Genomic DNA, 17,840 nt, shown 5'->3' with positions numbered 1-17,840 from the left:
AAAATTTAACATTTTTATGTACTTTCAATTAGTGAGGGGCGATTTTTAAAATTTTGTCCCCAGGCGGAGCTACGCGTTCCCTAACCTTAAACAATTACTACTTTACGAAATGATCAAGCTGTCAGAAATAACAGGGGCTCAGAAAAATTCTAAGCAACGACTATTTTCATGTATTTTGAGGTGTTGAACAAGAATCCGACGGTCTTTTTGACCAATACCTCAAGCGCTCGTCCCTAACCTCAAAAAACCACCCAAAATGTCTGTTTTACGCGGTTAAGAAATTTACGTCTAGAGGAAAATTATTGACGAAGGCTATTTTTATGAATTTTGAGCCACTAAATTTGAACACGAAGCTTATTTCTTTTGGTTTCTATTACTAAGTACATTCGATTGAAACCAAATACCTTTACAACCTAAATAATTAGATGGACGTACCTTTACTTTATACTTCGATTACGTCAATTCCATATGGCGTTCATAATGACCAAATATTACTAAACTTCATAAGTAATCAGAACAAAGCCCGCGTTGTAATTGAATTTATTCTGAAAATCCTTAGTTGGGATATTCTAAAAATTACCAAAATAAAAAAGAAATTTAGCTGTTTAGCTATAAAATTATACTAAAAATAGTAGATAACCGTAAAGAAGCATGCTTTACAAGATTTTACAGATTTCTACCCTTTTATATATTATATTTTTTTTACGTATTTCACATTTTGTGCAATCAAACATCTTTACTAATTTTTTATTTTTCTGCAGTTTATAACATTTTAAAATTTTAAAGTTTAAAATTTTTTTACTTTATCAAATTTAGAAATGTTATTAACTGCAAAACAATGTAAAAATATAATAATAAAAATAAATATAAAAAAAAAATGTAAAAACTGTAAAGCATAGTCTAAATACAAACAATCTTTTATAGTGATTAACTATCTTTATTAGAATTTTATAACAATTTACAGTGTACAACTTTATAACATTAAATAAACGTTTTATCAAATTAATAAAATCCAAAAAGTGTGGTATTAAAAGTTTTCAAAATGTTTTTAGAACCGTTTCATATTAGGGCTGCATTAAAACATTCACTAAACATATTTATTATTTATTTTATCATTATCATTGCCAATAAGATATTATGTTTGCAGTATACTTAATACTATCAAAATTTGGTAATATTTTGATACTTTCTAATGAGAATTTTATTGTAAAAAATATCAAAATATTTAATTATATTTTAATTTTAAATATTATGACATATAGTAAAGTTAGTTTACTTTAATTAATTTTTTTTTCAAGAAATAAATAGCATTATCATTTTTGTTAAAAAAACGAATACAAGTTAAAAGATAATTACATAGCACCTGCACGTTCGGTCTCGCTTCGCTTGCGGTAAACATATTTTTCTAATCAGAATTTTTATAATAAAAAATATAAAAATATTTCTAAATTATGTTACCTGTTGTAGGAATTACTTAACTATTATATTTAAAATATGTTTCGCATAAAACGCGTTTTATCAAACTATGATAATATATTGATACTTCGTTGCTTGTACTTCGTTGTATGTTTATTTGGAAATATAAGTTACAAAACCTTTTCATCGAAACAACTTCATCTGCTGTCCAATGCAACCAACAAAGATTCTAAACTTTAAAAATTATTCTAAGTTTATAATTTTTTAATGATATTAATTGAGTTGTACTTGCTATCACTGTGTAAACGTTGCAGACGCTACTCTTGTCTTTCATATATTTTCTGACGGTAAAGTTTTAGTAAAAATTGTATCACACTTTGTTTTACCTAGAAATCTTTTAAAATATTTAAATCAAAGTTTAGATTATTATTCTCATTTATTAAATTTTGATTTCAAGTATATTTAAAATAATATTATTTTGTATACTGTTGTAGTCCAGAATATTTCTCTATATTTTAGTTTAGTTTCAAATTTTACAAAATTTATTAGCTGTTATTTTCCACGTGATATTTTTAATGACAGAAAAATTAGTTTGAAGAAGACACAATTAACTTTTAAGCTGATATAGCTTTTGTACACTTGTCCATGATTAATTGAAGCATCTAAAATATTTATAATGTCTGAGTCTACTCCAAAGCATTCTTTTCCAACAGTTTATGTTGACAGATGTATTAATCCATTTAATATTAATGGACATAGAGGTGAAGGTCTTCGCAAAGTTTCAAAAAAATTTTTGTTAGATTATTCAGATATACTTGAAACAGCTATGATTTGTTCATCTTGTAGAAAGTCGTACTCTTCTGTATATTTTAATTTATCGAATAACTCTCTAAATGAGCCGAGTGAGGAAGAAAATGAAAGACCACAAAATAAGAGAATTCGTCTGTCGAGAGAAGCTCAACTAGAACAAATGTTGGATGGTCTGAAAAGTAAGCTATCTTCTTTACCTTCAAATGATCCATTGATAGTTTCTATTTTGACAATAGCACCTGAATGCTGGACATTACGCGATATTTAATCAGAGTTGTATCTTCTGTATTATACGAAAATAAGATTGAAGAATTAATTTTTAGTGTCTGGCAGTCAACAAATAAATGTACTTTAAAAAGAGAATGTATTTCGGTGGATGATTTTACGTCTGAATTGTCTTTGAGTTTAAATAACTTATACCACATCATTTCATCGCAAAAAATTAATCTAAATATATAAAAAATCAGAAGAACAATTTACAAGAGAATATAAGATTTACAACGAAGGGCTTCTAGAGATGGATTATTCTGAAAATTTTGCTTACGTCGTTCAGGATGCTACTCAGCAATTTCATTTTAATAATGATCAGTGTACAATAAATGTTGCAGTACTATATTACAGAGAAGATAATGAAACAAGGCATTGTAGTTTTATAGCACTTTCTGAATGTATTACTCATGATACAGCCGCAGTTTATATTTTACAAGAAAAATTTATTTCTGAAATAAAGAAAAGATTCCCAAAAATGAATAAGATTATATACGTCACAGATGGTGCAAAGCAGCACTATAAAAATAGATATCAAATGATGAACTTGGTTAATCATGAGTCAGATTTACAAATAATGGCGGATTGGCATTTCCATGCTACTGCTCATGGAAAGGGTTCATGTGACGGAGTAGGAGCCGTGTTAAAAAGAGAAGCTACTCGTACCAGCTTGCAGGCCAAAGCTGCGGAAGCGATTTTAAATTCAAAACAACTTTATGACTGGGCGAGACAAAAGTTCCAAACAATAAAATTCTTTTACTATTCCAAAAAAGATTATGAAAAAACATCAAGAACACTAAAGAAAAGATTCTCGGCTGCACCGTCTGTTACAAAAATTTCAGAAGGACATGCGTTTTTAGTTTTTCCCGACAAAAAAATTACTGTGTTTAGATACTCTAATGCACCAAGTCCATTATCAATAGTACAATATTAATAATTGAATTTAAAATATGTTCAACAAAATCATACAAATATACAAAAACAAAAGTAATAATTAAAAAACTTTAAAAAATAAAAAAAATAAAGTAATACGGGCTTTGTAATAAAGACAGTCTCAACCCTGTAAAACGCAGAGATCTTTCATAGGAATCAATAAAAAAAATTGCACAGTATAAACCATATTATCAGTAATATTATTTAAGTGCACTGAAGTAAAAGTAAAAAAATAAAATTTAGCTTCGTAATCAAATTCAGTAGACCAAAATTCATAAAAATAGCCTTCGTCAATGATTTTCCTCTAGATGTAAATTTCTTAACCGCGTAAAAAAAATTTTTTGGATGGTTTTTTAAGGTTAGGGACGAGCGCTTGCGGTATCGGTAAAAAAGACGGCCGGTTTCGTGTTCAGCAGCACAAAATATATAAAAATACTCTCTGTCAATCATTTTCCTCCCGTCGATCACAGGATAAACCTCTCAACTGCGTGAAAAAGCAATTTTGGGGGGTGTTTTTTGAGGTTAGGGACGAACGCTTGAGGTATCGGTAAAAAATACCGTCGGATTCTTGTTCAGTAGCTCAAAATACATGAAAATAGTCGTTGCTTAGAATTTTTCTGAGCCCCTGTGATTTCTGACAGATTGATCATTTCGTAAAGTAGTAATTTTTTAAGGTTAGGGAACGCGTAGCTCCGTCTGGGAACAAAATTTTAAAAAACGCCCCTCACTAATTTAAAGTACATAAAAAATGCTAAATTTTCCATATTTTAAAAAATTTTTAGATAAAAGGAATTTTGGACAGAGCTATGTTACGTTTGACGTGGAACGTCCCATATATATATATATATATATATATATATATATATATATATATATATATATATGTGTGTGTGTGTGTGCGTGTGCGTGTGTGTGTGTGTTATACCTATCTTATAATCCATTGGAACCTGAATATTGGTAAATGTAAGATTTCGATCCAGACTACGATCACCAAAAAATTCATGAAGATACCTTTTTATAGTGCAAAAGTTCCTGTATTCCCTCTTGAAAATATATAAGTATTTTTTTCACTTACATGTTATAGGTAAAAAAAATGTTGTGTTTTTTGGTACGTTTTTTACTCAAAAAATATACGTATTTTTTATAGGTACTAATTATAATGAAATTGAGAATTTTTTATTTTAGTGAATAATTTGTATTAATTATATGATACAATTATTTTCATTCATCATTCAGCAGTGTAGTAATAAAAATATATTATTAAAAAATTTAAAGCAACGATGTAACTCGCCCGATAATATTATACATAATATAAATTTGGTACAGCACATATATACTCAGCATCAAGAACATTGAAATGAAGATGCACACAAACCTTTGAAATATTATTAGTATCAATAACTGTCAGTTCGTTAGAAACATTTATTATTTTCTTGATAGGAAAATCAGTTTCTTCTACTCTTATCGGATAATACAGTGTGTATTATTTCGTTTCCATTATATCAACTATAAATTCTACAAGTTGTATGTAATTTCCATCTGTGGTTATAGCATAAGAGTTATCTGATCAATTGATTCCAGAATGGCAAAGACCCTGTATCTTTGGCTAAAAATAAAGATATCCATAAATTTGTGCTAAAATGATTAAAATTCATATTTAAAGCATGTGGTAAAGCTTATGGATTGCTTGGAGCATTCCTAGAAAAATCACAGAAGTAGCAAACATCAAAATAAAAAAAATCACTTACAAACATTAAATCATCTATCCATTGACTTTGAAAAATTACGATCGAGTGTATAATTTGTTATAATTTTTTGCAAGAGCCATAATATATTTACTATTCCTCGACATTAGTAGGAACATTTGTAACAATAAAATCAAGTTTTATGATTTTTTTGGCGATGTTATAAGTGACGCAATTTATTTCTATGAGCAAACATGTATTTAAATAATTTATCACCAAGTTTTGGATTTTTAGTTAATGATAGACATTAAGGAACAATTTTCTCCTACAGTGATTTTTTTTATTTTGATGTTTGCTACCTCTGTGATTTTTCTAGGAATGCTCCAAGCAATCCATAAGCTTAAACACATGCTTTAAATATGAATTTCAATCATTTTAGCACAAAGGCTATAGTCGGGTTACTATGGTGAAATGGCCCCCTTGGAAAATGTATATATGTTATATACCATTCGATGGGGGATAAAAAAAAACTCCCATAGCCAAATTTTTAGCTCTCTGCCTAGTGCGCATGCGCAGTAACGTCGATAAACGTGTTTTTTTGATTTTATTTTTTTCTGAAGTCCCTATAGGATAAAAATTTTTTTAAAAATTCACATTGGTGTATTTTTATGTCATGAATAACTGCAATTTTTTTGGGATTACATAACCTCAAATATCGGATCTAAAAAAATTATTAAAGTTTTCAATCGATATTTTGACCCCCTTGTTTTGAGGTGCAACTTTTTAAGTAGACTTTTTTTGTGTACTTTTTCCCGTTCTTTACGATGGCACTAACGTTTTTCCTTAAAAATGGTGGCACAACTCGATTTGAGCCAAAAACTGATTTTTTTGCCATTTTTTCACGTTTTTAGCTGGTTATGTTACAATTTAGTTACTAAAGTGACTCCTTTTGAGTAGTTTTGCATATCTTCCCATGAAAACATAATCAAATGAAATATTTTGTTCGCTCCAAGCCGTATTTTTTATATTATCTTACGTTTTCAATGATGGTCTTATCAGAATTTGAGGTAATAAAGGGTTTCTCTCTATATATAAAAAGAATATCGCCGCTGTCAGTGTCTGCTTTTCTCTTTAACCTAAAAATGCCCTCATTTGAGTGATTTAACGCCGAAAAAGGCCATTTTTGGTACCATGTAACCCAAAACTAACCTAAAAATGTCATAATGCAAGGGTTTTCACGCAAAAAAGCCTGTTTTTAGCTAAACATAGCCTTGAAATCGATCGTTTGAGGGTACTTTTGGCGTCTTGTGGTCTTAAAAAGGCCATATTTGGCTTATCTGCCTCTACTTAATTGATTATTCAAAATCTATTGACAGTAATAATTATCAGGTTAAAAGGAATTGAAGTTAAGTATGTTCAATTCGTACAAAGTATAATTTATTATCTTCATAGGCTATTTAAAATAAATTATGGAACGTATACAAGTAGCTTTTTAAAAATAACGAATGTTCACAATAGAAAAAATGATTCACTCATCATTGTCACTATCTTCATCAATACACACTTCAATTTGATCATTAAGAAACATTTTAGACAGAATTTCAGCTGGTCGTATGATTTTTGATAAATATCTTCCATGTGAAAGATAATAGATTATGGCAGCAATATGCGCACAACATCCTATAGTACGGTTACCGTTAGCACAATCACAACAGTGTCTTAAGATGCTAGAATAACCAATACCATTTGGTTTATACTCAACGAAACATTTGTATTGTTTTCTGTTAATATGCCTGGATTGAACTTCAAGTTTGAGAATATTGTTAGTCTCTTTTGAATATCCAATCTTCAAATTATTATCTGCGTCAAGCATTTCCGCTAAGTAAGATATTGTCTGTTTAAGCTGATATGTTCCTGTAAACAGAATTTTCAAATCTTTTATTGTTAATTCAGGAAAGTCTGGTAAATCATCCGAAGTTATTATTTTAAATGGTAGTTTCCGACGACTCCATCTTTTGTCTGCTACTAAAACTGCTAATGTATTTTCAACATTTTTTCTAGATTGCATAGCACTAAATATTTCATCTTGCATGTCTTCATCAGAATCTAGGCGTTTGCCAAACAAGTTATTTAAGTAGCAAGAAATTTTACAATAAGATCCAGTATTTTTCACCATTTTATTATCAAGTTTGTGATCTAATAACCTATATTTTTTCTTTTGAACTCCGTGCACTGCTTCAACAACCCATCGCAGTTTTGTCGTGAATATTGTTTCATTTGATTCTTGCGTAGAAAGTTGAGATTTTGAACCTTTGAGTGCAGGCATCAAAACAATATAACCCATATTTTCTAATTTTTGTTTAATGTCCCTGAAACCTCTATCCAGTATAAAAATGTCCCCTTGGCGAAGAAGTTTCTGTAAAATATTCTGCTTCTCTTCCAATATTTCAATCAGTATTGTAGCATCATTTTTATTTGCAAGATATGGACCTAACTGGTCAACAACATAACCATTAGTAGTACATATAGTAAATGCTTTAGTCAGAGGAACTTTTTTTTGGCCTGAATAAGATTTTCATTGGTACTCGTTATTAGAGTTTTTTTCATGCCTTATATAAGTACCATCAGCAATCAAAATAAGTTGTTTACCAGGATGTAATTTCTTTGCCATATTAGAAGTTTGATTTTCAATCAATTCATTTCTGTCTACATTTTCTAATCCAAAGTGTTTTGGTAGTAAATCTTTTTCGAAAGATAATAATACTGATTGACAAAAACGAGATACTTGTTGTTCGCTTTCAATGTCAAATATTGTAGAGATGAGCGAGTTAGAATTCCCAGAGCGCATTTTGAATAAAAATACGACAATGGCTTGTGTCGCTGTCCTTACACAGGAATTCTTCAGAGAAGTGAGTTGATCTTTAAGATAATTAATATTTTCCCACGTTAATCCCGTAAAAACTTTCAATTTTTTTTCAGGCATGGAAAATTCAGCTACTGTATCTAATAAAGTTTCGTCTGCTTTCATTCATAATTGACTCAAAAATTGTAGTAATTCATCAATATATACCGTACTTGTAGTGGAAAAAATATTAATTTTATTTAGTTCATCTTCATAAAATCTTTTTTTAATTAAATGTGTGCAACAGCATCTATTGCCATGTGGAATAAAAACATTCATTTTACTATAAACTTGAATTCGGGCCTCTAAAGGAACTAATATATTATTAGTCTGTTTTTGGTACCCACAAACAAAGCAATATTTATGTGTCGCAATCGTCCTTTGAATAAGTAATTCCGTGGTTGCTCGTACTTTTTGTTCCTTTATTGTGTATACAGATGATTGTGTACTTTCCTGAGATGATGAAGTGACAGTTAGCTGAGAAAATGATTCAGAAACATTTGAATCTTGAGACGAAGCAGTTGCTGGAACATTAACCTTTTTAGGTTTAGAGCTTGATATGTATTTGGCTAATCGCTTTCTACATGAATCACAAATTACATCATGGATGTAAATATCTTTATTTGATAATTGTTTAGCATATTCGATTTCAACTTCAGATTCGATTTCCTTTTCTCGACCAATTGATTTTCTAATATAAATATTACACATGGCACATCTTCGATCATCGCGTTTCCTGATGTTATCTGACTCTTCATTACTATTAGATGCCATATTTATTTAACCATTAGACAAGAAGATCACTTCTGAAATAATAAAATATAAATATTTTACAATACATTTAAAAATGCTGTTAGTTAGTTTTTAAAAATCTAAAAAAATTGTTTGCCTTTTTTTAAATTAAAAACTAGAATGAATAATAAATATTACAAAAATATTATAATCTAAGTTCTTGTATAATCCAGTTTTCTCAGTAGCTTTACATGAAAAGTAAAAAAATAATATTGCCTAGTAAAAGTGAAATAAGTTGTATTTCATTTATAAGTTTTTTAAGCAAATAATTTTTTTTTGTCATAAAAACTGTATTGAAGTGCTTGCACCTAGTGATTTTATAAAATCAACAAACCTATGAAATTATTATATTCAATTTGTTTTTTTTGTAAAAATATGTTCTTGTATCTAGACATGAATAATAGTGTATTTTAAAATAAATAAATAATGTTGTTTTTAATGATGTTTCATATACGTATGTGTTTAAAGCATAGGTTAGCTTGTGTTTACTTTATTCATTTTACATTTTTTTAACTTAAAAGTTAATTGACAATTAATAAGTTCGCATCCTATTAGTTCTATTTTTCATTTTTATTATTTCTCATGTATTGTTTTTATGTAAAACCAAATATTTTTTCTCATCTCATAATAATTAACTATAGTAAAAATCACATCATATATAGTCATATGCAGATATTTATGTGCATTTTTTATTAATTTGACAGTATTTTATACATAAACAAATTAATTATTGTTCAAGACTTTCTATATTTTATCAATTTAATCATACTTGTATAATTAATATACCGCATTACATCAAAACATGCAACTCATCAATCGTCAAATCCGTTTCTAGCAAAAGTTTATTGTCATATTTTATTCAAATGTTTTTCCTTCTTAATTTTATTTAGTTAATAGTTTCAACAACTTTATGTTTAACTAATTTCTCATTTTACTTTATGTGATTAGCCTAAATTGGTTAAGTTAAATAGATAAAGACTCGTTCCCCTTACATGCATTGTACGTATATCTATATCTATAGGATTGAAAATTCATTTTTATTAATTACTTTTTTGTTAGCTTATTGATTTAAAATCTGATTGCTATTTTTGTTTTAGGATAAGATCGGATCTTTATGCGAGTACTAAAACAGTTTATAATTTAATGTTGGTTTAAACTTTTGATTTTATGCAAGAATTTAATAACGTACACAACATGTTTTTCTTATTTAGCGTATAAAAAGGTCTAATAATTATCTGTTATTATTATTACATTATTATATTATTATATTATATTATTATATTATTATATTATTATATCATATTATTATATTACTATATTATCTGTCATTATTTTTGATACAATTACTCTTAATACTACAGAATTTATAATAAAAATTTTATTTTTCTACCCATTAATAAGTCTTACTCTGCATATACCGGTAAAATACAAGTGTATTTATTATAAATACATGGGAGATTTTTTATTTATCAGTAGGTTGGTTACAGTATTTTTTTCAAAACTCAAAGTGTCGGCATAAAAATAACATTTTAGATATTAATAATAGGTTTTGATTTTAAAGAAGTTATTTAACAAAATATTAATTTATTGTGTAATATGTATTAGAAATACATATAACCCTAATATCAAAGCATATAATCTGTGATGTCAAAACTTTTGAAAAACTTTGTTAAATCTTCATTTTTTTAAAAGATATGTAAAATATATAGTACTCACTTTAAATATACAAGATTGTTAGTTTTGAAGTAAACAGCAGAAAGATTTAAAGTAGCCGCGTCAGCCTTCGGTTCCAACTAACTCCAATGTATTTGAAAATAAATACTTAACTACTTTATTATTTTTTCTAGTATTGCTATCAATTATCAGTCAAAAGCCGAAATAGTAAAAAGAAAAATCGAAACAATTTTTATTTGCTAGATTTTAATTTACTTTAAAAGTTATAAACTTATACTAACAGCGTTTTCACCATTCACTTGTATTAGTATATTATGGAGAAAGTACAATTGAGTCCGTCGTCCCGTACCGACCTCGGGACATACCGTCTGAAATAAGCTGTTTTTACGGGATTGGCTAATTCTGTACCGTCGATTAGGTTATCGAACAGAATTAGCCAATAATATAAAAGTGACTTATTTCAGACGGTATGTCCCGGGGTCGGTACGGGACGGGACGGGACGTATTGTACTTTCTCCCTTATATAGACAATTGTAAGAAAAAAAAAAATTAGTTTTGAAAAAAACAATGTTGGCCATTGGTTTACGCATCGTTTAATTAATTAAGAAATCAAAATACTTTATTTGTTTATGCTCCTGATAATTCTTAATTTTATGATTGACCATTCACTACGCAGATCGTCTGCATTGCAGCCGCCGCGTCAACCGCGCGGCCAAGCATAACCTTTTATTATAAATAAAAATAAACAATAAACAAAAAAGTGCGACAGAGACAATACTTTCGACCAATCACAGAACGTTTAAAAAGAACATAACATTAGCCATCAGTTTTATAATAAGGTGATATCACAATTCTGATAAGACCATCATTGAAAACGTAAGATAATATAAAAAATACGGCTTGGAGCGAACAAAATATTTCATTTGATTATGTTTTCATGGGAAGATATGCAAAACTACTCAAAAGGAGTCACTTTAGTAACTAAATTGTAACATAACCAGCTAAAAACGTGAAAAAATGGCAAAAAAATCAGTTTTTGGCTCAAATCGAGTTGTGCCACCATTTTTAAGGAAAAAACGTTAGTGCCATCGTAAAGAACGGGAAAAAGTACACAAAAAAAGTCTACTTAAAAAGTTGCACCTCAAAACAAGGGGGTCAAAATATCGATTGAAAACTTTAATAATTTTTTTAGATCCGATATTTGAGGTTATGTAATCCCAAAAAAATTGCAGTTATTCATGACATAAAAATACACCAATGTGAATTTTTAAAAAAATTTTTATCCTATAGGGACTTCAGAAAAAAATAAAATCAAAAAAACACGTTTATCGACGTTACTGCGCATGCGCACTAGGCAGAGAGCTAAAAATTTGGCTATGGGAGTTTTTTTTTTATCCCCCATCGAATGGTATATAACATATATACATTTTCCAAGGGGGCCATTTCACCATAGTAACCCGGCTATAGCCTTTGTGTGAGTATGATGACATTTGTATGTTTTGTTTGTTGCTACTGGCAATCTTAGCATCAGTATTACTCGACGTTGTCGATCTCGTGAGATCCTGTGCAACCTATTTTATTCTATGACAAACCGTGATATGTATACATAAGCGATTATTTATTTTTTGACTACGAAGTACCTGTGACGATCTGTGATAAACACGAATGGAAATGTAAAGACTTTTATGCACTTCAGACAATCTGTGATATTCACGAAAATGTAACTAATGCTAAATGTAACTGATTGTACTAATATAAAATGTAAAATGTAACCGATTTGTACTACAGCAACTAATGCTAAATGTAAATAATTTTAAATTGTTATTATGACCTAGTTCAAATAAATGGATAATAATAATAATAATTTCTTTGTTTTTTCACTTCGCATTGTATGCTCGTTTAAATTATTAGCTGTCAGTTCAGGAAGGGATTCTGCGTGTTTTGGAAGTATCTGCTAGTTTGTTCAGCATAACTGGCAGTTTGATTCGAGAATACGATTTTAAGTAGGATGGATAGTTCTAATAATACAGATCGAGAGAGTCGGAAATTTTTAAGAGTCCATCGTTCTCTGCTATACCAAACTTAGTTAGAACGTTTTCCGCGAGGCTTCGCAGCTCGAATCGCTCGATCCGAGAATTGAAAATTATCAGCTTGTTTTAGGCTCGCCCCTAGGAATCGCAACAAATGGCTGAAACCTCGAATCGGATCTCCGCGAACGAGGCGGTAGCTTAAATCCGTAAAGAGCTCTAAACGAGTAAATTGTCGGTCTAGGAGAGAAGAACCCTCAGCAGCAGCACAGTCGGTGGTGCCTGGCTTCATCGCCATGTCGATCATCGCGACGAAAACGAGGATGGAAATGGAGAGAACGATGACGGGGTGGAGTAGGCGGCTGTGGTCGCTGAGGCTGCGTGACCTGCTTCAGATCAGTGGATAGTGACAGATATCTGCTGCACGCAAAGAAAGCATGCATCGGTACGCTGTCTGGTCCCGGCGACAACTATTTGCGAGGGCACGACCATTTGGCTGTGGCCCTTGGAAGCGTCGCCGTAGCTTGCGTGAATGTAGAAGCTTGGCTGCTGCTGGTGGATGCCGCTCATCGGCGAGTCCATCATCGCCGCTGGCAGGTGGGAAATGCTAGGAAGAATCAGGTTGTTGTACGAGCCCGTGGTAATAATAGTAGCTTCACGTAGCCTAGAGTGCCTAGCTTTTCGTCTTCTTCTTCTGCTCTTCTGGTTTTCCCCTTTCGGCCGCTACCAGCAGCAGCAGCAGCGTACAGAGGCTGCAACTTGGTGATGGCTCTCCTGGTGATGGCCCTCCTTTTGTTGCGTTTTCGCTTCCTGCCTGGGCTTGATGGATGGGACCCAGTTAGCCGGCATCCTAGAGCCCTTAATCGTAGTCGCGATTACGCAGCAGCGAGTGCGTGTGACGCTCTCTCTCTCTCTCTCTCTCTCTCTCTCTCTCTCTCTCTCTCTCTCTCTCTCTCTCTCTCTCTCTCTCGTGGTGCAGTTTTACGCGCGTACGCGCTGTGATTTACATTCGCCGACGAGAGTTTTCCCAGTACTTAGTGTACTAGGGAGCTTTTTTCCGCGGCGCGCTACTCATTCAGATGTAATTTATGAAGGAAGTGTGCGAACTCGGCTTTTTTTCTCGAAATAATGCGGGTATACAAAATGTATGTAGGAATGATGTTTAATTGGGCGGTATTCAGTGCACTGCACAATAAAATTTTAATTTGGTCGTGGAGATGAATTTAAAGATCGCGCGCTACACGAGGAAAAGAGAGAGACTCGCGGACAATCGAGTGAATTACATTCTGTATTCAATGCTCGTGTGTCATCTTGAAGCATCGCTTATGCCGCTATCTCTCTCTCTCTCTCTCTCTCTCTCTCTGTATGCCGACGAGAGAGTGCACTGAAACGTTCCAATTCGTTACATAATCAACAAAACCCTTTCGAGCAGCGCCGCAAATAAATCTGCCTCGCGATTGTCCAATCCACTGCCGCACACCCCGGGCTCTTTCGGTATATAAATACAATATTGAAATCGCTTGTCGATTGCGTACACGCGTCGAGGTAAAAACCTGCTGCTGCTGCTGCTGCACTGCATGAGCGCGTTGTGTAACTACGCGTTGGTCGATCATCGCGTTCCGGAAATTTAAATCGGTCCCGCTGCAGAGCTTTTCTCAGCGCGGATTTCGCACTGCCGCCTGCGTTATCGGAAACAGGAGAGCGTGAAACAAAGCCCCAAGGAATATTCACGCGAGTGTATATCGTATATATTATATACAGTACAGCCAAAGAACCAATCAAACGCCTTTTCGAGTCGTCTGCATGAGGTCAGGCACGCGGTGCATAACGCTCGCCGGATCGAATCCGTTTGCGATTTCCATCGACTTTGTCCTTCGCGCCGTCGCAGCACGACAGTATACCGCCGCAGCGTAAAACCGAGCCACGGTGTTTCCCTGGTCTTTAACCGGGTACTATATGCACACTTCTTACTCGATATAGCTATACTAATATATATATATATATATGATTTCACACGCACAACGCGAGTCTGTGGCCAAAAGCGCGTAAGCGAAATAAAATCGCGTTAGCGAATTAAGTATATGTAATAAAACAATTTTGCGTAGGCCAAATAGTAAATACGCGATTTTATTTGGCATTCGCGCTGTCGGCTGCGGAGACAGACTCATATTTGTACGTACTTTTATATATATATATAAGTACGTACAAATATGAGTCTGTCTCCGCAGCCGACAGCGCGAATGCCAAATAAAATCGCGTATTTACTATTTGGCCTACGCAAAATTGTTTTATTACATATACTTAATTCGCTAACGCGATTTTATTTCGCTTACGCGCTTTATATATATATATATATATATATATATATATATATATATATATATATATATATATATATATATATATATATTATATATATATATATATATATATATATATATATATATATATATATATATATATATATATATATATATATATATATGTATATATATATATATATATATATATATATATATATATAATTGATGACTTACGATAATGTACGCGGGCTGATCACCCGCTTCTCCTGAAACTGCAAGCAGGAACCAGATGAGGTACTTCATTTTCAATGACTTCGCTTCGATTTATCTTGTGCGTCAGTTTGAAACGGAATGACATAAAACACTTCGATTCACTTTTTTTATTTTTTTTTTTCTACGACTCACGCGCTACTTTAGTAAAATTCTACTCTCAAAATATGCTGCGCAGGAAATTAACTCCATTAGTTTCTATCGTGTAATGTTTCTATCAGTTTAAGCCTCCACTCCAGGTAGCATCGTGCGCACACGTTACTACAGGGAACAGCGAGAGATAGATCTGCGCCGACGAAATCGTCTCGTGAGCACGCGTGACGATTTGGTAGACGAACCGAAACCCGTATCTCCGAACCCCGAAACTCCGAACTGCCGTCGTGAGCACACGTGACGATACCCGGTGCCACCGTAAAAATCCTAACCAACAAAGCCAGCCTTACGCCAACATCTCACGACTCGCTTTATCTCTGTGCGTACACAGGATAAAGAGAGGAACGAGACGAGCGACGAAGATTTATGAAGCCGTTCGCACACGACTTCATAAATCCGAGGGATAACCTCAAAATCCCGTTACACTATCCTGGCCGCTACTGTGCGCACACAGGGCGGTCGAGATTGTTGTTACACAAGTCACCCGGATCGGTGTAGCCGTGCGCACACGACTCCACCGTACCGAATGAAATCCTAACCTTCAAACCCATCACCGATCCGCCATACCGTCACCGTACCGAAACACCGTAGCCGTAACGACCGACTCATTGCTATAGCGAAGTCGCGTAGATATTTTCGTAAATTGTTAACAGCGCTAGTTTAAACAATTCCATTTGTAAAGGCGAAATATTCTTAACCAAGCGCATAATTGATTTCTGTTTCAGACGGGATTTAACAACTGATTCCCAATCACTATTATCTATTTACGGAAATATATTTTGTTAACATTAAAAACATAAGAACAGACTCTTTTATTGCCCCTTTCCCCAATCCAGATCCTGGAACCGACTGACTGTCCAACATCCTGGGGAAAGTTGAACCGTTACACAATCTTCTTCTCTAAATACGATAACTTTATTTTTACAGAATTATCCTTCCATCTATCTTTTCTTTTTCGCGATTTTTAGAGATTTTGATCGGATCTTTCTGATTATTATATATCTTTTGCTATAAGAAAATTGCTCCTACAGCAATATAATTAAGCTTTAAAATAATTTAAATAGCATTCACATACTGTATTTTAAAACAATATTTTATTTATTGGAACAATAAATTTCGTTGGAGGAAGCTACGTGTCAATGAATTGGTAGCGGTTTTTTTTTTGTTAGCATTAAATTTACACTGTATGCAATCTCTTTTTAATGGTGGGACTCTTCTGGCAATGGAATTGTGCTCTCGAAAGCGTAGGCAGTTCAAAATTTCTGAGTCCAGTTTCAAATGTTCTGGTAGTTTATCCCAAGCTTGCTCGATGCTATTAGCAGCAAACGTTATGAGAAATTCCCTTAGCAAAAATGTGATATCTTTCGGAGTCTTAAACAATAGATGCTCTGTGCGAAAAAATTTCAGTAACAATACATTTCTGTGCGCACAGTTTGCCTTAAATGCTAATTTGTGGTGTGGGTCAAGAGGCTCCAAAATATCATAGTTCAGCCTTTGTAGTGAGGGAAAGCCCATTTAACCTATATCGACTACATGAACATTTCTGAAGCCATTGCTTCTTCTCAGCTCCTTTGACATACACAACACTTGCGTTATGTATAACAGTTTTTAACAGATTTTCGAGCTCGTAGGCCACATCTCCCGAACTCCAAGATAGTCCATGATAATTACGTTCCAGCCAGAGATTTTCAGATTTGTAATTGAATGTGAGTCTGCGACAAGGTGTGGGCGGCTTGAAAAAAAACAATACACCAATGTCTTGAGGTATGAATTGAGTGGAACTATGGCAAGTTCCTTGATGGCAAATTTGTTTACAGGCTTTCTGAATCCTTGCACATCGAGCACGTATTCCATTTTGACTGACTACTAACCACAAGCTGCTGCTCAATTTATACCATCTTCTTCCATCACCCTTTAAACGATTTTTTTCACATTGCCACTCATAAGATTGTATTCAACTATACGATCGTGTAGGATTAAACAGTATACAGAGGTGCTAACTGGAATATTTGTCCTAGCCTCAAATTCAAGACGTACATCCACTAAAGTTTGCTTCAATAACTCATTTTGTTTTAAACAATTTATGACAAAAAGAGGAGCATACGACAGATAGTCAGCTTTTGTCAGCATTGGTTCTACCTCTTTGTTGTAGTTAGCCTTTTAAAAATTGGCATACATATCATATAGTAGAGCATACTGATTATTAGTAATATTAAGATTGAGATTTCCATATGGATAGTGTTGAGAGTTAAGAAAAAGTGTGACGTTACTAATGTTGCAATTATGATTAGCAGTCTTAACACTTCATACGTGTTTTGAAGTACTAGGTAGTAACGGATACTCATATAGCTCCCAGCTATGAAAACTCACGGTGACAGGTCTATCCTTTTCTAGATGATTAAGTAATTAAATTTTATGTTTATCCGAGAGCACCACATATAGAATCAGCCAATCAATTTTGGTAATTTCAACTTGATAATCCTCGTAAACATTCGCACCAGCCGCAACTGCTTGCGTCTGCACAACTGAATTAACATCAGAATTTGATCTTGTGACAATGAGCTCATGTTTAGCCTTAACAACGATTTTGCGATAATCTTCAGCAAAA

At 32.7% G+C, this 17,840-nt stretch overlaps 1 protein-coding gene across 1 annotated transcript in view; it reads right to left on the bottom strand.

The window, feature by feature from the left end:
• Positions 1 to 4,691: 4,691 nt before the first annotated feature.
• Positions 4,692 to 17,840, bottom strand: part of LOC100680190 (laccase-5) — a 360,660-nt gene continuing 347,511 nt past the window's right edge. Inside the window, exon 12 of the mRNA XM_031925149.1 lies at positions 4,692 to 5,032. Within this exon, the coding sequence (XP_031781009.1) occupies positions 4,986 to 5,032 (47 nt within the window). The 3' untranslated portion in view covers positions 4,692 to 4,985. The remainder of the gene's footprint in view (positions 5,033 to 17,840) is intronic.

Source organism: Nasonia vitripennis (assembly GCF_009193385.2).
Source record: "Nasonia vitripennis strain AsymCx chromosome 2 unlocalized genomic scaffold, Nvit_psr_1.1 chr2_random0005, whole genome shotgun sequence".
In the NCBI taxonomy this organism is placed as follows: domain Eukaryota; kingdom Metazoa; phylum Arthropoda; class Insecta; order Hymenoptera; family Pteromalidae; genus Nasonia; species Nasonia vitripennis.
This window is presented reverse-complemented; position numbering and strand designations above follow the sequence as displayed.